General features: G+C 45.8%; 1 protein-coding gene across 9 annotated transcripts in view; it reads left to right on the top strand.

Moving 5' to 3' along the window:
• Positions 1-17,005: 17,005 nt before the first annotated feature.
• Positions 17,006-22,930, top strand: part of Cd276 (Cd276 molecule) — a 42,065-nt gene continuing 36,140 nt past the window's right edge. For 4 of the 9 annotated variants that reach the window (XM_087562023.1, XM_087562024.1, XM_087562022.1 and 1 more), the window contains exons 1-2: positions 17,006-17,099; positions 19,194-19,272. In XM_087562023.1, coding sequence (XP_087418149.1) covers positions 19,204-19,272 — 69 coding nt within the window. In that variant the 5' untranslated portion in view covers positions 17,006-17,099; positions 19,194-19,203. 9 annotated transcript variants of the gene reach the window in all.

The raw sequence follows: 22,930 nt of genomic DNA, 5'->3' as shown, positions 1-22,930 counted from the left end.
TGCGCTTCCTAGGCAAGCGCTCTACTACTGAGCTAAATCCCCAACCCCGCCAGCTCAGTTTTAAATAACAGTTTCTCTGTCAAGATGGCCCTGATCACTGCCTTGCAGAACATGCTGAGTGACAAAATAGGTATCTGATCCATCTGTTGGGGCAGAACCTGGATCTAAGGTTTATGAGGGCTGTGGGTTTTTCCCATGAGGTAGGACTTCCTGTCAGTTTTCCCTGAGGCCCACAAGCTTTACTTTTTAGATGAGGCTTCTGCTTCCTACCCTTTCTGTGGAGGTGTGTACAGCTAGAGTTGGATGCCTTGGTTTACATTTTTTGGTGCATCACCTGTTATGTTTTTCATATTTTCCAGGTATCCCATTACCTTTGCTCCGAAAGATCTTCCTTTCTCTCCTTGGAACAAACTTGCATTTATTTATTATTATTCTAAGTCTCCTTTATTGGGCCACAGGGAGGCAGCTTCTCCTCTCCTGCCTTACCTGGGAGTCAGCCCACTTTAAATTTAAATTTGTTTGAGCATCTGGTGAGATGGCTCAGAGGATAAAAGCACTTGTTGCCATTCCTGACAACCTAGGTTCACTCCCCAGACAGCAAAAATGAGAGGAGAGGACCAAATCCTGCAAGTTGTCCTCTGTCCTCCACCCCCACAACCCCACCCCACACACATTGGGGCACATCATGTGTGCCCACACACAGGCACACAAAATAAATAGAAATGTGAATTTGTCTGACTAGCCTTCAATTTTTTTTATACATTTATTCTGCTCAATACTGCTGGGACCTTTTAATCTGAAAATTAATGTTCAATACTCAAGACGGAGCCTGACATTCCATGTTCTTTCTTCTCTCTCTGAAATGTTTGATTTTCTGAATTTGTTCTCTATTTTATCTTTTACCTCACAATTCTCATCCCTTTTATTTTTTTAAATTGATTCTAGAAGATTTCCTTTACCTGCCAACTCTTCTATGACATTTCTAAGTTCAGCGATTATGCTTAAAATTCTGAGCAATGTCTTACTCCATTGCTATTCTTTTATTATAAAATTTATACCATTTTCTGGATATGCTACCTCTTTACAACCATTCTAGAAATAAAAAGTGTAAAGTTTTTTTTCATATTTTTTCTGCTTTCCATATTCTTTATTTCTCTTGGACTAAAAGTTTTAAAAAATATTTCGACACATTGTTTTTCTTATATTTGTGTAGTGATCCACTTTTGTCTTTTTATATTTATAAAAGAGGAACCATATTGATTTGCCTACGTTGATAGTATGCATTCCCCATATGTTCTGAGTATAGGTCTATCTTTTTTTCTCTTTTTTCTTCTATTTTTCTATCTATGTCACCATAACGAAAATGCTGCCCAGAGGTTCTGTGAACAAGTATTGTTACTTTTCAGAGTGGCACTGGAGTTGAATGGTGGTGGCATAAGACATGGCTCTGGGGTCTGAAAAACATGATTGCACAGTTCTAAGTATTTTGACAAGACAAAATTTTTATTTCTGCAGAAAGGGTCATGCCACACTCAAGCAAGAAAGCAAAAAAGAAAGCAAGAAAATGGGCAACCACACAAGGGTCCCTCGGGGGTTTTATTCCTAATGAGAAATGTCCTGTGCCTCACATGTAGTCAGAGCTTGGCTTGCATTCTTATGTGATTGACTAATATAGCACAGAGCAAATTCTAGAAAAAAATGAAGGAAGCCTATTTTGATTCCAAGAACTGATCCTGGAGAGATCTGATTTCTGCAAAGTCACTTCTTCATAAATTTACTTATTTTCATTTTATGTGTATATATGTGCACCATATGTGTTAGGGTTTAAATTTCGGCCCATGCACAGGACACACCCAGACAACATGGTTCCACAGGGAGAGGTCTAATGAGAGAAGAGTAGAAGAAGAGAGGAAAGCCGGATGGCCATGGGCACGTGGGAAGGAGGAAGGGGTCAAGGAGAGAGAAGAACCAAGAGTAAGAGGAGGTAAGAGAGAGAGGAGGGTTCGGTCCCCAGCTCCGAAAAAAAAGAACCAAAGAGAGAGAGAGAGAGAGAGAGAGAGAGAGAGAGAGAGAGAGAGAGAGAGAGAGAGGAGGAGGAGGCAAGGAGATCCTTATATAGTCAGGCACAGCTGGCTGTTGCTAGGCAACTGTGGGGCGGAGCATACCTAGCTGTTCCCAGGTGGCTGTGGGGGTGGAGCTTTGACAGAATACCAACGATGTGTGCCAGAAGAGGGCATCTGGTCCTCTAGAACTGGAATTGCAGAGAGTTGTGAGCTGCCATGTGGGTGCTGAGAACTGAATCGGGTCTTTGGCAAAAGCAACAATGTTAATCTCTGATCCACTTCTCCAGGCTGCTGCAATTGTTTAAAATGGAACCTTGTCTTACTTAACCCTGTGAAAGAAAAGACTGCATTCTGCTTAAGCTTCCCACAGAAAATGCCTTAGAAGGAGGAGGAGTCTTTGTTTTGAGATAGTTACCTATTGTGATGAGTAACATTAATTGTCAGTAATGGGTTAGCCTGCCTGTGGGACAGGAGGAGAAGTTAACTGTTGTTGGAAGACGCAGCCTGGTATGAGCAGCAGGCAAAATACCCTGGATTGTATACAATCAGAGAAATCTAGTTGAGCACAAGAAGGCAAGAAAGAGGTGGACAAACATTTATTCTCTCTCTGCTCTTGGATATGATATGACTAGCTATCCGTTCCTGCCTTGACTTCTTTACTATTACCTGGGATTGTCAAACAAACAAACCCTCTTGCACACAAATTGCTTTTTGACTGGATATTGTATCACAGCAACAGAAACAAAGTCAGGACACCCACCTAGAAACCTTTGTTTTCTTTCTTTCTTTCTTTCTTTCTTTCTTTTTTTTTTGTTCTTTTTTTCGGAGCTGGGGACCGAACCCAGGGCCTTGCGCTTCCTAGGTAAGCGCTCTACCACTGAGCCAAATCCCCAACCCCCTTTGTTTTCTTTCTTAATGCCATCTGCTTGAGTTGCGAGTGAGAAAAAGTAGCAAGGGGCAGTAGCCATCAGGGACATTTCAGGAAGATGTGTATGGAAAGATGTCCACATCATTTCTTCTCTACCTCTTCACCTGCGAACATGACGGCTGTGCCAGGAGTGCAGCCTCCTCCTCAACATCCTGTATTCCTTCCCTTCTCTTTGTGGTGAAAGTTCATTCCCTTTATTATCATGCTAATGCAGTTTCTGTAGAAGGAAAAGATGAACACATATGCCCCCTTTACCAATGTTCCTGATTTCTAAAAGATTTCTTCCTTTTTTTTTTTAATTTTATTTTTGAGACTAAGTCTCACTGTATAGCTCTGGCTGTCTTGGAACTCATTATGAACACCAGGCTGGCCTGGAACTCATTATGAACACCAGGCTGGCCTGGAACTCATTATGAACACCAGGCTGGCCTGGAACTCATTATGAACACCAGGCTGGCCTGGAACTCATGGAGAGCTACTTGCATCTGCCTCCCATGTACTGGGATTAAAGGCATGCAGCACTATTCCTGGCTATAAAATTATTTTTATTTTGAGGGGGAGAGAGAGAGAGAGAGAGAGACAGACAGACAGACAGACAGACAGACAGACAGACAGACAGACAGACTATGACCAGAAGAGGATGTAGGATCTTCTTTAGCTGGTCTACATGCAAACATTTTGTTTGTAATTTTTATGTCTTTTAAAATGGGAGTGTTCTATAGGCTTTGTTTTCCTTTATGGTGGTCTTTCTTTGGTTCTGAGGTCAGGGTTAGAACAACCTTACAGAAGAATTAGCTCTTGTTTTCTTTTTTCTTGGGCTTTGGGATAGCCTGAGTTTTCTAAACAGTGGACCAAAGAAGTATAGGGTTACAATTCCCTGGGAATAATTGTTCAAGTGTAGATTCCATTCATCTTTTTCCAACACAGGAAAAATATTGGAGGATAGATATAAATTGACACATTTACACATAATTGATTCATTATGTCGTGGAAGCAGACAGATTAGGGAGAAAAAAGCTTTACATTCTATATGTATCTACATTGTTCTTTTTTTCTATTTTTCCCCTTTGTTTTTCTGACACAGGGTTTCTTTGCATAGCCCTGGCTGTCCTGGAACTTGCTCTGTACTCCAGGCTGGCCTTGACTCAGAACTCAGAGATGCACCCTAGTGTCCTTAGTACTGGGATTAAGGGCATGTGCCACTATCACCCAGCTGTTCAGTTTTTTTTTTAAGTAATCACCAAAATAACTTCTGAAATGAAAATAAAGGAGCTTATGGGATAGATCCCCAGGCCAAAGTTTTGGAGACTTTTAGTTCACTGAGTTTGAGAGGCCAAGAAGTAGATTTATTTTAAATACATTTTCTAGGAAAAGGGTGGTAGAATTTATGCCTTACCATACACAAGCTTTGAGTTTAACTCCCAGCACCAAAAATTTAAAAATAAGTCAATCAGTAAGCAGATAAGCAAACGTGATTCCAGATAAATCAGGTGCATAGCTGAGTTTGGAAGGCATTAGTATAAATGTTATAGGAATTATCTTTTTTCCTTTGAGTCATGAAAATACTTGCCTATAATAGTTTATAGACCTGAGGACTCATGGGGACGGTTCAGACAGAGAACCATCTTTGAAATTTTCCTCTCTCCCTTCTGCCCTTTCTGGTTTTGAGATGGATTACTTTTCTTTTTAAATTTAATTTTATGAGTATAGATACTTTGCTTATATGCATACCTTATGTATGCCCTGAGCACACAGAGGCAAGAAGAGGGCATCAGAGCTGCTGGAATTGGAGTTACAGACCGTTGTGAGCCTTTATATTGGTGTTGGGACTCTAACCCCAGTCCTCAGCAACAGCAGCCAGTGCTCTTTACTGCTGAGCCACCTCTCCAGCCTCTTGAGAAAGATCTTACTTTGTAGTAGCCTCAGCCAGGTGGCACTCACTATGTAGACCAGTCTGGCCTCAAACTGGCTTGGCAGCCAAAGGTAATCTCAAACTCCTAGTGCTCCTGCCTCCACCTCACTAGGTAGGGTTAGACATGTCCATCACTCTCTCCTGGGCTCTTCAGGTACTGCATGCATGCGATGCACAAACATATATGCATACACAAGCTTCGAGTTTAACCCCCAGCATCAAAAATTTAAAAATCAGTCAACCCCCATACACGTGAAATAAAAAGTAAATAAAATCTCAAAAAAAAGGTGCATGGTGTTAATCATATATATATGAAATTAACAAAAACTACCTCACAGTTCATAAAACAATTTGATAAAATTGGAGGTATTTTGAGTTTGATTTGTTTTTATTTTATTTATTTTAAAGATTTATTTATTATATATAAGCACACTGTAGATGTCTTCAGACACACCAGATCCCATTACAGATGGTTGTGAGCCACCATGTGGTTGCTGGGAATTGAACTCAGGACCTCTGGAAGAGCAGTCAGTGCTCTTAACCACTGAGCCATCTCTCCAGCCCTGCTTTTTATTTTTATAGTATGACATTGTGAGAACTAACACACTATTAGTCTTGAAAAGTAAAATATATTTATTATATATTAAATATAATATAGTAATATATACATTCCACAAATCAGTGAAAATCTGATATCTGAGGCTGGGTTGTTTCATTTAACATGATGATCTCCAGTTTCATCTACCTTTCTGAAATGATATAATTTTGTTCTTCATCGTGATTGAATAAAACTTCACTCTTTTTATGTGAAACCATCAGGTATAGACTGATGAGAGGATAAGAGAGCCTCTTGCTTGGGCAGGAAGTGCTTTTCCTGCTGAGCCATCTCTCGAGCCCCATATAATTTTCATTCTTACAGTAAACTGCTAGCTCTTTAGAAATCCTTCTCTCTATGTCATTCTGTGGAGGTAGTCTACCTTTCTCTTGAGCTCCTCCAAATGCAAGAGGACTCTTTGCTGTCTTACCTAGAATACTGTTTTACTGTGCCTGCCAGATGCTTCTCTGGTTCCTGCAAGTCCAAAGAGAAAGTTCCTATCTCCTACTGGGAGCTCTGTCCATGAAGCTCTTCCAAACCAAAAGAGACGGAGCTCTGTCAAAAGTCCAACTGCTTATAAAAGACGTCTCTAGCTCCTTCCCTACACTTGACAGACCAAACCATGTCACTTTCACGGTGGGTGCCTCCAAGCCAAGTCAGGAGGGTTGAACTATTTTACCTTTATGGTGGGTTAGCTCGACTTCGCCTTAGATCATCAACCAAAGACCACAAGACTTCTCCTGAGCAACATTCCACTCGTTATCTTTCTTATCTGTGAAAGCTTTTAGGGGCACCCCAAACTGCCTCTCCAGAGGACACTTAGCTGCACTTGACAACGCGGTACCTTTCTAAGCTTGTATTTTGCTAACGGTTAGGTTTTCTATGTACAGTGTTCAAACATCCTAAACATGAAATAGCTGGGACTGGCTAGTATTCTTTTTGTCTGCCTTCCAAATTCTAGAATTACAGGTATACGGCAGCCAGGCAAATGTCAATTTTACAAATGTCAATGTTTCCTGTTTTCCTATTACTAACTTTTCATAACAGCAAGCTCCTCTTACTCCTCCAAAGACACAAATTCTCTTAAAAATACTTTTTTTTGGAGTCAGAGTCTCATGTGTACCAGATTGACCTCAGATGTAATATGTAGCTGAGAATGACCTGGAACTTCTCGTGCTCCTGAATGCTCCTGAATGCTGGCTGTACTGCTAGGAACTGAACCTAGGGCTTCATGCAAGATAGGCAGGTACCCTGCCAACTGAGCTACACCTCCAACCTCAGCCTTGAAATGTATTTTAATATATTTATTCACATATGAAAATTTATTTATTCATACATTATGAATGTATATGCATATAAATATACAAACAAATAATATAAATTCAAATGAATAAATATGTAATGTATAAATATAATATATAAATATAACATATAATTATATATTATAATATGATATATATTTATTTTATGTGTATGGGTGTTTTGCTTGCATATATATATTTTTTTTGGAAGGTCTTCTGTTCACTGAATTAGCTCTAGGTCTTTCCAGGTTGAGTCTCTACTTGTTCACTTTCTCACTATATTGTTGCTTATCTTAAAATGTCTGCTGCTTGTTTGGTTTTGTTGTTATTCTGAGACAGGACCTTACATCACAGCCCAGGAAACCTGAGAACCCACTGGGTGGTTCAGGCCCAATCACACTCGAGTCAATCTTCTTGCTTCAGCAACAGGCAACGGACCACACCCAGCTCCCTGCGGGTCCTCGCCCCTTGTGTTTTCTCCGTGTCAGGCTAGGCTGATAGTTAACTCCATTCATTCATTCTCACAGTTTAAGTTCCAGTTCCTGATGGGTATTTTCTTTTAATCGCATGATGAAGGGAGGGCTTTCAGCGTGAGATCAAAAGCAGTTGTTAAGCTCCCAACAGGTAAGTAAAAGGGAAAGTCTTACAGAGAAGTAGGTACTTTATGTTAACCAGGGGTGGAAGGTGGAATTGCTTCTCTCTCTCTCTCTCTCTCGCTCTCGCTCTCGCTCTCGCTCTCGCTCTCGCTCTCGCTCTCGCTCTCGCTCTCGCTCTCGCTCTCGCTCTCGCTCTCGCTCTCGCTCTCGCTCTCGCTCTCGCTCTCGCTCTCCTTTCTTTCTTTTTTTCCTCTACTTACATTTCAAAATCACGAAATCATCTCGGGCCTGATCAGCTTCTTTGATCTCAGGAGCTGATAAAGACTCCACGTCAGACAGATTCTCCAATCTGAGTAGACTCTGCCAATCATCCTGGGTCCTGTAGACTTGGTCACACTCTGCAACTGGCTGCCAGTCAGTGGAGCAGGAGAGAGAATGGCTGGCCAGCTCTTCGGAATAAATCTCTTTAAGTAATGACTCCAGGTCCCACTCTTGTTTCTGTCCCTTACTGACTCTTCAAGTTCTTTTGGGGAAAAAATAATTCTGGGCTGGAAGAATGGCTCAGCAGGTAGGAACACTTGTTGCTTTTGCAGAGATCCCAGTTTAGGTTCCCAGCATCCCCGTGGCAGCTTAAAGCCATCCATAAAGCCCAGTTCTGGAGAATCCAACAACATTTTCTTACCTCCATGAATACCAGGCATGTGCGTGTATGCGGGCAAAGCATTCAAATGTATAAAAAAAATAATTTGAAAACAAAGAAAAAAGCCTCTAACTTATTTAAATCTATTTAGCATGCAAATGTATCTTCATTAATATCATCTCCTGTAACTTTTTAATGGTGGTTCTTAAATGCTTTACCCTCCCTTTTAACCCACCACCCACCAAAGGTAGTGGGAAAGAAAGGATGAGCAGGGGATGGAGGGGCAGTGGCCCTGTTTAGAAAGGTTCTTTGGAGAAACTCCCATCTGTGTTGTCTGGAAATCAGCAGTTCAGTTCATAGGGTAGCAGCAGCAGCTCAATCCACTCATCAACACTTCACAGATAAACCAGCAGTCCAGTTTGGTAGAGTCAGGTTAGCAATAGGGGCGACACAACCTTGCAGAGACAGCCAGGCCTCAGGCTCAGCACCAATCAGCAGGAGGGATCAGGGCCAGCAGGAATGACTAGAGCAGTTCTCTGTTGTGCCTCTCAGGGAAGCAAAGATCAGCTAAGACCTGAGACTCACAGGCATTGAACAGCTAGCTCTATAAGCAAGCTAAGCTCAGCCTTTATCACTGTCCTTCAAGTCCTATTTATACCCTCCAAATATCATGTGTCCCCCACAGGTCTTGCCTCAGCACAAGTCCATCTCAGCTGACATCACTCAAGCGGCAAAAAACTGCAGCACACCCCCAGAAGTTTTTTGGTGTGTTTCTCTGTATGGAGTTGTGACAAATGCAGCTCAACTATACAATGTAATGAGGACCAATACATGCATGTTTTTAGCAAAGAATACTTCATCATGTGTCCTTTCATGTGCTCGCTTTAGCAGAACATCTTTTTTCCCTGTGTCTGCTTCAGTTAAACATTCCTTCATGAGTCTACCTTAGTCTTTCACACGTGTCCACTTCAGGAAAACACTCCTTCATGTGTTTGACCCAGCAAAACACCATCCAACTGACTTTCCAAAGAACCCTGAGTTTCCACTTCAGTCTCCACTAACTGATTTTTGCTTTTGTGGATTTCTGTCGCATTGGATTCTATTAATCTTCAACTTGTAGTAATCAAGTTTCGGTCTGCAATGTTTCTTCTTCATTATCATTACTAGTGGTTTTTTGTCTTCATATATTACAAAGTGTCTCCCACTCCCACCACCTCCTTTAATGCTGAGATTGAATCCAGGGCATTACGTTTCTTCAATGCTAGGCCAGCAACCATCTTGGGCACAAGGCATGATGAGAAATACCCAGATCTACAAAATATGTTTTTAACCATCCACACCATGAGATGGGACAGTGTCATGTGTCTATCAACCTATCGACTTGGAAGACGTAGGTGGAAGGACAGTAAGTTTAAGGCCAGCCTTGTCTACACTGCAAGATTCTGTGTCAGAAAAGCAAAACGAACATGCTCTGTATTGTGGGAGATCAATTCCTGCTACCTAGGGCCGCTACCCAAAATCTTCATGTTTCCCCAATCTCAACCTATGTTTTTTTTTTCCTTTCGATAGATGGTGACCTTGCCTTGTATGTAACTGTGGAGAAGAGAAAAAACAAGTGACTGTTCCTATCTATCAATTTCCCATTTCCCATTCTATTACCCATCTTCTATCCTTTCTTCTAGCCAATGTAAGGAGTGGTTCAGGCTGGAGAGATGGCTCAGTGGTTAAGAGCACTGCCTGCTCTTCCAGAGGTCCTGAGTTCAATTCCCAGCAACCACATGGTGGCTCACAACCATCTGTAATGAGATCTGATGCCCTCTTCTGGTGTGTCTGAAGACAGCTACAACATACTCATATACATTAAATAATTAAAAAAAAAAAAAAAAAAGAAGTGGTTCTCCCCAGCCCTGGGTCATGACCTATATACCAATCATCCTACCTCGGCTCCATTAGGAGCCTTACAGTAGCACAGCAGATGCCAAGACAGAGAAAAAGCAGGGGTAACTACAAAATGGTTGGTTGGAGCTGCTGGAAGAATAGCTTGCCATCACCAGGTGGGGAAGACTCATTGCAAATGGCTCATTTTGTTCCATGAACAGTGGTTGGGGTGTGGAAGTTCTAGGAAACAAGAGTTAAGTAAGGACATCTGTAGGCCTTTGGTTATGCGAATCTCAAGGGCTCTTAGCTGGAGGGTTTCCTAGGACTAGTCTCATAGTGTGGATTTCAGTCAAAGCCATCAGACAGGATGAGATGACAGGGAGGTGGGCAAAAAACCCAGAAGAAAAGAGATCTGAGTACACTCAGTCCTGGGAATCCTCAACGTTACGGGGCTGTGGAGAGAAGAGCCCAGCATAGGAAACTAGAAGGTGGATGGAAAAGCAAGGGAAGACCGCTTCAGATGCAAGATGTCCACACAGGTGAGACAGAACCCTCTTCAGCTGCGTTTCCACCTGTCACCACCAGGGGACTCATGGGAGCAAGAGCCCTGGTCAGCCTTGGCAAGAACTTGGAGGGGAAGTTGGAAGCAAAGGTCTTGTCCCTTCATGGCCTTATAGGCTGCCTGTCCATTGTACTATCCTACTACAGGGCCAAGGAAATTATTCTTCTAGAGCTCTTGGAGAGGAATAGTGGCTCAACAGACTACAGGCACGTCTGGGGAGGATGCTCAAAAGAAGGAGACAGGGACCTAGCACAGTTAAGCTACTTCTTTCTCCTGGCTATGTGCCTCCTCCATAGCAGGCCCGGCAGGTGAACCTAGTAGTCTGTTCTCCAGCCTGTTGAACTACCTACCCTCCACCCTATTTCCCCCAGCCAGGGGCAGGGCATTCCCTGCAGAGTTTGAACTTCCAGGCAGCGACAGTATTAGCAGCTCGGGAGGAGTCTGGGGGATTGAGGAGATGAGCCAGAGTCCCTGTCTTCAGGGAATTTTTTCTTCCTTCAAACATTCAGGTATTTATCTAGTGTGGTTTGTGTGTGCCTATGTGTGCTTGAATTAGAGCACGTGCACTACTGTGCGTGTGTGTTACGACACATGTGGCGGTCAGAGGCAACCTGCCAAAGTCATTTCTTTCCTTCCACCATGTGGGTCCAGCAGGAGATCAGACTCCAGGTAGTCAGGCTTGAAGTCAAGCACCTTTACCCCCACCCGAACCATCTTGCCAGGGGGTTATTAACACGCTCAAAGGTATACTAGTGCAGGCCTGTAATCCCAGTGCTCAAGAGTCAGAGGCAGTAGGATCATTGTGAGCCTGAGGGCAGCTTAGACTATAAAGTGAGTTCAAGATCAGCTTGAGCTATATATCCAGACCCTAACTCCACCCCTTCCTAAATGCTGAAAGGTAAGGCACATGGACAGCACAGAACAGAGAACCCTGGGCAATACATATCTAAATAGAGCAGGGGTGAATGAGAACAGCTCCTAGGCTCATAGGTTGAATGATTAGCATGGAATTGGTGACATTAGTTTGGCAAGGATTAGGAGGTATGGCCTTATTGCAGGAGATGCGTGGGCTTTGAGGTGCTCCCCCCACCACCCCCACACCACTGCTACCTTTGGTTTTCAGCTCAAGATGTGAGCTCTGAGCTGTTCCTGCTGTCATGCCATCATAGACTCAACAGTGTGCAACTGTAAGTCCAATTAAACACTTTCTTTTACAAGTTGCCTTGATCCTAGTGTTTTGTCACAGCAATAGAAGACTTAGACAGTGCCTGTCCCCTGATATCTGGGTAGGGAGTGAATTTATCCAGCTAGTGAGCTTACCAATGACAGACTGCCGCCCTCAGGGGAGAGGAAGCAGACTGTGTTATTTATGGTGGGGTAGGAGTGTTGAGGGATAATGGAGAAACCACATTGTGGTAGCAATACAAACCTTAAGAGTATATTAGGAGATATATATATATATATATATATATATATATATATATATATATACACACATATATGGACTTGAATTTGTTATGTAGCTGAGGATGACCTTGAACTTTTATCCTCCAAGTGCTAGGTTACAGGTGTGCTAGAAATCTTTATGTAGTGTTGGGGGTTGAATCCAGGACTTCCTGCAAGCAGTTCTCCAACTAAACCGAATCCCTGTCCTTAACTGGGAGATTTTTAGAGCTAGAGGAGAAGGGTACACCATGCATGCACAGTTAAAGTTCTCCCTGGGAGGATAGAGAGCCACTGCTTCCCTGGGGAGTGCCGGGTTTCCTCTGAAAGAGTGACTGTGAGAATTTCTTTAGAAAGAATGACCTCCTGGGAAACGAGGAAGGAGGAAGTACCAAGTCCATTATTGTGCTGAAAGTTTTGATTTAAGAAAATAAGCCTAAGATTATATTCATTATCAACTGCTAACCACAGAAGTGGAAGAAGCAGAAATGCTCTGCATCTATTGTGGTAACTTTGGTGACATGACCAGTGGGCAGAGCCCCCCACTTCTGGTGGTAGGGTCAGAGGGAAAGTGTGTGGGGATTGGCAAGGTCAGGGGTGTTCCAGGAGGACTGGGACTATTCTCCCTGTTGGGACAGCCTGGTGCTTTCCTTTGAGGGCCAAGGCTGTGGTAAGATGCTCAAAGATGCTCCAGCACAGTATCTCAAACCTATCTGGAAACAACTAAAACAAAGGGATCTTGTGATTCTACACACAGCAGCATTAGCCCTGCAGCTTCAGCACCTGGGTCGAGGTCAGGATTGCTGGATTTCCTGTGGTTTATTCCCTGCCTTCTACAAGAGGATCACCAGTGTTATATGCTAGATCTCTTTTCTCCAAGCCACTCGCTCTTAGTCTTGTTCTGGTCTATGCTGTCCTTTCGGATCCTGTCATAGACCAAACCTGAGAGAAAGGTCAGGACTACTGTGAAGTAAGTGAGATCCCCCTAGAATTCAAAATCAAGGAAGGTTCTCACTTGGTTGAAGCCTGTTTGAATAATGCAGTATCCACACACAGAAGCTACTAAAAACTGACAGGAGTAGGATGGAAGCTTCACCCCTGCACCATAGTATGGACTTCATTTTTTTTGGTTGTATTTGGGTGTGCACATGTTTGTACATGTATGTTTGTGCATGCGGCCGTGCATGTACATGTTGCATATGTCTGAGGAGGCCAGGGGTCAATATAAGGTATCTTTTACAATCACTTTCCATCCTCGTCATCGTTGTTGTTGTCGTCATCGTCATCGTCATCGTCATCGTCATCGTCGTCATCATCATCATCATCATCATCATCATCATCATCATCATCATCACCATCAGATAGGGTCTCTCTATGTAGCCTTAACTGGTCTGGAATTCACTATGTACACCAGGCCGGCCTCATAGAGATCTGCTTACCTGTATTTTTTCAGTGCTGAGTTTAAAGGTGTGTGCCACTTTGTCTGGCTTCCAACCTTATATTTTGAGACTGGGTCTCATGTTTAACCTAGAGCTCAGTGATTAGGCTAGACTGGATATCTAACAAGCTCCAGAGTCCTTCTGTCTCCATCTCCCTATCACTGAGATTGCAGGTGCACAGTGTTGTCCCCTGCATTTAATGCACATGCTCGGGATTGAGTTCAAATCCTTGTGCTTGCACAACAAATTCTTAACTGGCTGAGCCATCTCTCCAGGCCCCTGTTCTCTTGCTTTTTGAACACTGTCCTCAGCCTTTGAGTTGGAGGATTCCCTAAAACTCCAACAGTAGAACCTCCAAGAAAGTCTAAAATAGATTCCCAGTATTGGGAGTGTTGGGAGCCTGGTCTCTGGAAAGCTCTTGGGGGAAAGCAAGGGCTTGGGGGAGTCGAATGGTTTCTTCAAGGATGGGGAAGGAGGACAGATATAGAAGAGGGTGAACAAGAAGAGGGGTAGGGAGTCAGTCAAAGCAGATAGATAGCTAGACAAGCTGGGTTATAGTTTGCTATTTTTGAGTGTACTGAGACAGAGTGGAGTGTCTCAGATGATCCTCTCTGGATGATCAATTCTTTCTTGAGATTGCTTCTGCTATTTTCCCTACCAGCTGCTTCCAGTGGGAAGCATTTCGATCTGAATACTTGAAACCTGTCCCAGTATTCAATTCTCAGGAGTAGAAAGCCAGCAAGAAGGAACTTGCAGTGGCCACTACTTACTATTTCCACCCCTGCATTGCAACGTCTTGGCCAACTGCTTGCCTCAGTCTAGATTGGATATTGGAAGACAGCCCTGTGAACTTTACATGAGTGGTCAGGGTTGAGTGGTGGCCCTTGTCCAAACTCTAAGGACATGGGGCCTACAAATGTAAACAACTCCAGGCTGAGTTTGGAGGCCAGTGTGAAAGTCCTGGCTAAGTGTTAAGGTGATTCTCTAGAAAAATGTCCAAACAGGGTCTCAATGATTCTCTAGAAAAATGTCCAAATAGGGTTGCAGTGATTCTCTAGAAAGATGTGCAAAAAGAGTTTTGGGCTCTGGCACAGCCAAAGCTTGACTTCTTATTGACACAAATAGATTTTGAGTATTGTTCTCAAGTGAGGCATCCAGTGTCTCTGAGTTGCTTTCTAAAGATGAGCTGCCTTGGGGTTGTAATGTAGCTCAGTACTAGAGTGCTTGCCCAGAATGCACAGAGTCCTTGGTTTGATATCTAGCTCTGCATAACACTGGGGGTGGTGGCACATGCCTGTAATCCTAGCATACAGGAGGCAAAGGTTGGAGGATCAGAAGTTAACAATCATCTTTGGCTACAGAGCAAGCTTGAAGCCAGCTTGGGCTACATGAGACCTTGTCTCAATAAAAGCCAACTAGTCAGGGTTGGGGATTTGGCTCAGTGGTAGAGCGCTTGCCTAGCAAGCGCAAGGCCCTGGGTTCCGTCCCCAGCTCCAAAATTTCAGTGATTGGGGACCAAGCATCCAGACATATGAGGTATGGGGGCAAGTCCCATTCAAACCACGACAGTGCTGGTCCAGGAAACAGAGAAGGGGAATGGGAGGACCCTTGTCCAGACAGAAAGTGTAGAGAACTCCCTTCATCCCGAATGCCTCAGCTTCAGATAGGACTCTGTTGGAAACATCCCTCTGGTCAACTTCCTAGAAATACCAAGCCAACCTCTTCTAAATTAAGAAACTCTTGTGTGCTAGAATGAACATCGTAGCTTTCTATGTCTGTGGTCAACTGATTGCATCTCAGCTGAATGGTCCTTTAGATACAGTATCTACTTCTTGTTAAGTTGTTTCCATTTCCTGGGAGGTGGTGGTGGTGATGTCAGAACTCCTTGAACTGAGAACCAGTGCTCATAATTTCCTTCCCTTTTGGACTGTGCTCTTGAGCAAGAATGAGAAAAGCCTCCCCAGAGTAAAGTGTTCCTTCAAAACCTCTCATGGCAGAGTTGGGAAGCTCTGAACCAGCAGGGGGAAAAAAAAAGACTGTTTTAAGTAAGATTGAAGTCAAGGACTGATACCCAAGGTTATCCTCTGACCTCCACATGAGAACCTTTGCTCAAGGGCAAGACCATGCACGAATGTTTTAAAAAATGCCAATTTTTAAAAATATTTATTATTTTTTTATTTATATGAATACACTGTAGCTGTCTTCAGACACACTAGAAGAGGGCATCAGATCCCATTACAGATGGTTGTGAGTCACCATGTGGTTACTGGGAATTGGACTCAGGACCTCTGGAAAAGCAGTCAGTGCTCTTAACCACTGAGCCATCTCTCCAGCCCCCCGAAACGCCAAATTTATACTTAGAAGCATAGACATAGTTATGTTTGATCTCAGCACACACATTCAAGGACATAATATAATTCTGACTCTTCCCTTAATAGCTGGGTGCCCTCAGGTGAGTTACTATAAAATCTCTTTCTGTCTGAATCTCCTTATCTGCAAAAATGAGAGTAACAGCATTCACTTCACTGAATTCTGAGGATTAAAAGAGATAAATTGTGAAGAGCTTAAAATAGTAGCTGGCACAAGCAGAGACCCACATGGATTCATGCATATTTCCTAAGCCCTCCCTGACAGCTGCTGTCACTTGGTGCTAAGTCTGGAAGGAATGCAAGGTTGGAGTCCCTTCATCCCTGGTGCCTCAATTTTTCTCATCTGCAAAATAGAAATGGTATCTACCTGGCGGGACCCTTGGGAAGATGTATTCAGGCCAGAGAGGAAAGCATTCCGCCTAGACTTGAATCCACAGAAGACCCTCTGTGCTAATGCTGTTTCCTGTCTGTGTGATGGACAGATACAAGCACAGGTGTAGGGATGTTGGCAAATTCCAGACAGGCTTAATCATCCTTCTGCCCTCCTCTTGTCACTGCCTGGAGCTAGATCTTTAAGGACGTAGTCCAAGGGAATGGAAATGATAGGTGGTAAAGAAAGGGGTCGAGGTTGGGGGCACCCAGGCTTACTCTTCTCTATGGAACCTGAACTGGCCAACAGCTGGCATGCGGCTGGGGCAAGGGTTGGGGGCAGTGTTAGTCCGGTGGCTGTGGGTGTAAGAAAATGAGGAAAACCATCTCAGTGGAAATTGCCCTGTGGTTGGCTCAGGCGCCCACGACACTGTATTTATAGAGAGCTCCCAGCAACTCGGAATTCTTCGCTGTCGAGTTAACCCTTTCCGAACCGCGGTGCTGTGGCTGGTGTCGAGGGGAGAAATTCTGGACTGAATGGGGCAGCTAGATTGCAGCGGGGCTTGGAGCCAGCAGCTCCAAGGGTGGGAGTGGTCAATGGCCGGTCACCTGTCCCCTCTCATCGAAAAAGAAACTTCGGCTCTTGGAAGTGCTAGGATCCGTGTGGGGGATGGGCAGCGAGTAGTCCAACACCTCCCCCTCAGAGTTCCCACGTCCCCCGCCGGGGTCCGGCAAGGGTCTGGGTCGGGGCGGGTCCAGACCTGGGGCCCTGCCCAGCAGGCGAACTCAGGCCTCACCCTGGGATCTCCGCCGCCAGGCCAATCCAGCCTCTGGGGCGCACCCCGGCGGCCTTTCCTGGCCTTCAGCTTCCTCCGGCCGTCCCGCCCCTCACACTCCCGCCCCCGGCCCCAGTCTGGCCGGGCCTCGCGGCCGCTCTACCGACGGTGGCGGCGATTGTGCTGCGCCCCGCCGCGTCCCCGAGTCCCGGGAGTCGGCGCGGCGCGGTGAGTGCTTGCGTGGCGCGGGGCGGCGTGGGCTGGGGCCGCCTTTGTGTGCGGCCGCGCCTGGATCGCACGCGCTCAGGCTCCTGGTGCAGGGAGCTGGGAACTCGGAGGCCCTTACCCGCAGGGCACCGGCACCCTGATCCACGGTCACCGCTAGGGCTCTAGGGCCGCGAGGAGCTGGGAGCACCCTTGCTTGGCCGCTCCCTCCTTGGGTGCTGAGACCCGCTGGGATTTGTGGGATCTAACGACTCCCTTGTCTAGGACTTGTGGGGCCTGAAACGGGGTGGGTGGCTGATTATTCAGGCCTGGGTGTGGAGAGGGGATGCAGGGAGGTAGGTCACTGTGTTGATGGTTCTCAAGGCCAAAGGAAGCTGCTAGCCAAGACTGGGAGGGAAGCATTTTCCCGACTTTGAGGAGGAAAACACTATGAATGCTAGCTCTGAAAGGGGAAGCCGCGGGGGAGGGGAGCACGAGGTTAGGTGATTCCCCTGTTCTTGGCTCTGAAGGGTGAAGGGGGCCCAGGTCTGCAGAAGAGCATGGGGGAACAGGTTCTGGGAATAGCTTTAAAGGCTCCCACGAGAAATTAAAGATTGAAGAGGAAATAGGGATGGGGCGGTTTGGGCTGTCTTAGCTAAATGGAGGTGGATGGAGAGGAGATCTGAAGGAGGGTGGAGAGAAACTGGAGGGCCAGGGTGGGACACAGAGACTAGAAGATCGAATCCAGTCCCCCAGGGCCCTTCCTCAGTAGGCCCCAGCCAACCAGTCGAAGATTTCTGAGCTTAAGGCAGTGAACTGGCAGAAAGGGAGTTTTATTTCTAAGCCAAACCTGTCCTAATGAGAAATGCATGGTGGATGACTCAGACCTGAGAGAGCTTATCATTGAAAGAAAATATTAAGCAAATATTAAACCGAAAGTTTGTATGTGTGTATCTGGGTTTTTTGTTTTTTGTTTTGTATTTGTGTCCGGGAGACACCTACTTAATTGTGAAAAACTATTTCCCTTCAAATTGATTGTGGACGACCTGTAAATGAATATTGATTAAATTAAAACTCAAATCCTAAAAAAAAAAGTTGGGGTGGGTTTTTTGTTTTTTGTTTTTTTTTTTTTTTGAGATAGGATTTCACTACAGATTTGACTGACCTTGAACTCACAGAAATCTTCCTGCCTATGTCTCCCAGATGCTGGGATAAAGACATGCATCACCATGCCAGGCTCACAGACCTTTTCTTTTAAGTATGTAGTAGTTACTTTCAGTTCGAGAAGCCAATGGAACTGTTTGAGAGCTACTTATTTAACGGAGCCTCCATTCTCATTCCTTCTGGTCTCCCAAGAATCCCTAGGACTCCTGTTGTTTAACGGCGACATTCTGAGTAGTGTGGGTACCTGAAATAAGTGAATCTGAAATCTGTACTTGAAATTGAAACCTAAACCTGCCTTATGGGTTCTGTTGACTGGGGAGCTAAGGTGTATGGAGGGGTAGCGTATGGAGGGGTAGCCTATATTTCCACCTTGCTTGGGAATGGGAATATTTTGGATGTGTGCGTTTTCTTGGTAGATGGTGTTCTCAATCTTCAGCACTAACTCTTGGCTAACTGTGGCCCGTGGATGTCTTCCCCCGTGTTACAAATACATCACAGTTAGCTGACATGGGGTCCTGATATCACTGAATTTTTCATCATGTGATGAATAGAAATCTGGGGATAGAGCTCAGTTAGTAGAGTGCTTGCCTGGCACCCAGGAATCCTGAACTGGATCCCTAGCGGCCTGTGATGCATACACTGGTCCTAGTGGCTCATGGCGGTAATCTCTGTGCATAGGGATAGAAGCGGGAGGATCAGAAGTCATCCTAAGCTCCATAGTTCAAAGCTCACCTGGGATACATGAGACTTCGGTCAAAACAAAAAAGAAAGAAGTTTGCATTACATCACTTTAGGTAAACAGTGTGAACATCAGTTTTGTCCAAAGTGTCATGAGGCAAAGAAATCATAAAGAGGGAGAATGTTTGCTCATACACAGAGTTGGTCCCATGGCTGGTCAACAGGGCAGGGTTCTGTACAGTCCTGGCATACGTGGTGGCTTCTTCCTGTTTGCAGAGTATTACTTATGCACTCCAGACTTTGCTACAAGAGGACAGAGTCTGCATCCTGTAAGGGAAGAAGCCTAGTTTCAGAGGTGAGTTGGGATTTTTGACCCAGTTCTCTTTACCATCTCTGTCCCCCTTAAGCTCTGTCCAGGCACCTGATGGGAACAGGGAGGTTGAATGTCCAAGATGCTCAGGTGCCTGGCAGCTGGGTGCCTGGCAGCTGGGCTGGATGCTTTCATGTTTATCTTCAGAACAGTGATAGAAGTGGTGGCCTTTCAGAACTGTCCTCTGGGGAGCCAGCCTCCTTGTTCTGGAGAGGCCTCTCCTGAAGCTTTCTGCAGGAGTCACCCTCCTCCAGTGCTGACCTCTAGAATTCACTCTTTTTGATGGGATTTGGGTTAGATGCGAAGATGAGAAATCCAGTTGGGGATGCAGTAAGAGCTGTGAGCTGGTGTTCTGTATCCTCAGAGAGACTCCTAGAAAGTGTTGAGTGTCTGACCTATAGCTGGATGCTTCTGGGTTGGGCTCTGTGCAGAAAACAACCCAGATCCTCTGAGATTATGACCACACGGGGGCTGTTGAGCTGTGGGTCTGAGTCATAGGACGGCAAAGAAGGAAGAGGGACAAGGAGGATGATGTCACCACCCAAAGCCTATCCTCTGAGTGAGTGGGGACTTCTCATTGCTGTCCTTTTTCCCACACCCTGGGGCAGGAGTGGCAGGGAACTCTACCAGGAAAAGGTGGGAGGTGCGGGGGAGCTTGGTTAGGGAGAGGAGTTTGGTGTGGATCACACACTGGGAGAGCCACATATTCTGGTATTATAGCCTTTGCCACCACCATAGGTCATCTGGCAATTCCTGCAGTGTTCAGGGCAGGACTTGGGATGGGGCTGTGCCGGATGACCATCACCTTGTGTGATTGTCTTGATATCACTGAAGAGAAGGAGAAACCCAAGGCCAGCAAGGGCAGGTCACATACCCAGAGACACAGAATGGGCAGGGGGTGAGGGCAGTCTGCTGTCTGCCTTCAGAACTGACTTTTTCTGCCATCTTAGAAGCAGCCTCAGGTTTGACCTCTCAGCTTGGACCCTGGAAAATGTGCCAAGGGTGCACTTGGGCAGAGAGAACTCATCTGGTGAGCTAGGGAGAGGACAGGCCTGACCACAGAGACTTGTCCCTGATAGAACATTCTTTTCCTACCAGAGACTTAGTCTTTGTCCCAAGGTGCTCTTCACTCTTGGAGAGGAGAGCCTTCTATGCCCTCCAGTTTTGTCTAGTTCTCAAGTTGGCAGATCCACACTCCTCAGTTTCTCTATGGCACCTGGGAAAGATGCTACCAATCCTCATAACTCTGGGCATTCACCTTCCTAGGGGAAACACTGGAATATTTTCCTGACCTGGGGTTGACAGCAGTGGGTAGCGGGGACTGGAACTCTTGATGAGTAGAGCTATGGCCCAGTTTCTGGGACAAGCAGAGGGTAAGCATAGAAGGAGCCAGACCTAGAGGTGAGGCTAGGCTGTGTGTTTGCTGTGTTGGAGTCCAGGGTTGGTAGGGTCTAGGTGGAAAGGAGAGCACACAGAAGGCCTACAGTTGCAGGAACCTAGATGTACAGCTCTACAAAGTAGGTCTTGGCTGGAAGAGGACCCAGAAGGCCTACGTCATGCCCGTGGCTGTAATAGCAGTAGTGACAATTATCTCTGTGAAGCTGGGTGTACATATGATGCCAAGCTGTGGGTCCTCCACTTTCTTCCTCTCGGGTTGTTCAGATGCAGCTGCAAGGATGAAGTGGAGGCCAAAATGGGCTGGATCCTAGGGGTGAGGGTGAGGAGAGAAGGCCTTCTCTGAGGATCTTCAATGAAATAGTTCTCTGAGAGGAACTTAGCTTGTGCATATGTCTTTTCTCAGGGTGGGTTTTATGCACACACTTGATTTGGGGTGAACCAAGGGTTATATAGTTTTAGGAAGGGGTGAGAATATCCAGGGTGGACAAAGATCATTGGCTGAAGGCTAAAGGCACTGAGATGCCTCATTAGCATGGGGAGGCGTTCCAGGAATCTCATGACATTCTCTGGTGTGGGGTCCAGGATACCCCAGAGAAGAGGAAGCTGTATTGACACAGGGAGTCTGCCATGTTGCACCAAGCTGAGGGCTATCTGTCTGCTAATGTCAGACTTCCACCTTAGCAGAAGGGCTTCCTGACACAACCCTATGATTCCAGTCACTGAGAAGTGGAGGTGGGAATATCAGGGGTTCAAGGCCAGTCTTAGCTACATAATGAATTCAAGGCCAGTCTCAGCTACATAATGAATTTGAAGCCAATCCTGGCTATAGGAGACCTGACTCAATAAAAACAATAAACCAGGCTGAGGAGATGGCTCCGTGGGAAGTGAAGCCAAAGGACCTGAGTTTGCAGTCCCACAACCCACTAAGCTGGATGGATGTGTTTGCAATTCCAGAGTTGTTGTGGTGAGGTGGGGTTGTGGACACAGAATAATTCCCAGAAGCTAGCCTTGCTTCAGACAAGGTGAAAGGCGAAGACTGGCCTTCAAGGCTGACCTCTGATCTTCACATGTATGCCATTGACACCAGGCATCACACATGAACACACACTACTCACACACACACACACACACACACACACACACACACACACACAAAGCAATTTACCACTGATTTGGTATTATTGATCCTTGCTGTCTTTATTCTCATAGCAGCTTTGTAGGTTAGGAATCATCACTCCTATTTTGTGGGTGAGTCTCAAGTAGGTAGCCATAGTCACTGGTGTTTGGTTGTGATTCTGGTAGAGCGTCTGTGTCAGGATTTTAAGCCAGGGCTGCTCCTGAGCCTATGTATGTCCTGGGCAGTTAAAACTTCCTGGCAACTCTGGCTGCTGGGTGAGGACTCCAGGCCTGGGTGCGGTCCTGAGCTAGTTCTAACACTCATTAGCCACCCTCGCTGGCGATGGATGATTGGGGACTCTAGGGCAGCACCGTCTCCCTGGGGCTCACATTCTCATATGAACCTGGCATGAGCCCCGGGCCAGGTGTATTTCAAAAGACCCCCAGCTCTGAGGACTGGCAGAGCAGGCTACACCACTGAGACCTGTCCCTGGTAGAGGCAGTGGGGCATGTGAGGGGGGTGGGGCGGCTTTCTGCTAGGCAGAGCCTCTTTCAGGGCAGAGAGGCATTGAATAGAACACATCTGAGCAAGCAGACCCTTCCATGAGACTGGCATGACTTCTGGCTGGGCTGCCATTCCCAGGCACGTTTGATGGACACTTGGCAGAGCTCAACAGGTGCTGAGTGAATTCAGGTGTATGTTTCATGGTCTGCCAGGATCTGGCCTGGGATCTGCCCTCTGATTTAGGCTCCTATGCTCCTGTTCCTCCATTTCTCTTCATTCTGGCTGGCCCTTTCCCAAGCCTCTGATCGTGTGTGTGTGTGTGTGTGTGTGTGTGTGTGTGTGCGCGCGCGCGCGCGCGCGCGTGCGCGCACGTGCCCCTTGTGTATGCTCAGGTCAGCTTCTCACCTCTGCAGGTGATACTGAGTTCAAGATGGCGTCACAGTGCATGCTTTAAGTGGCTGTGAGGTCCTAGAAGATGCTCATTCATTTGAGAGCCTCTTCCTGAGCAGAAAGGAGGGAGAAAGGAGGGGCAGCTCGGCAGCACGTGTTCCACTGAGTGGTTTGCCCTCTTTGGGCTTGGGGTCTTGACCTCTGTGTGGGAGACCAGTCACCCTGTCCGGCGTT

This window comes from Rattus norvegicus, chromosome 8 (genome assembly GCF_021556685.1).
Source record: "Rattus norvegicus strain SHRSP/BbbUtx chromosome 8, alternate assembly SHRSP_T2T, whole genome shotgun sequence".
NCBI lineage: Eukaryota > Metazoa > Chordata > Mammalia > Rodentia > Muridae > Rattus > Rattus norvegicus.
Note: the sequence above shows the minus strand (reverse complement) of the source record. Positions and strands in the feature narration are given on the sequence as shown.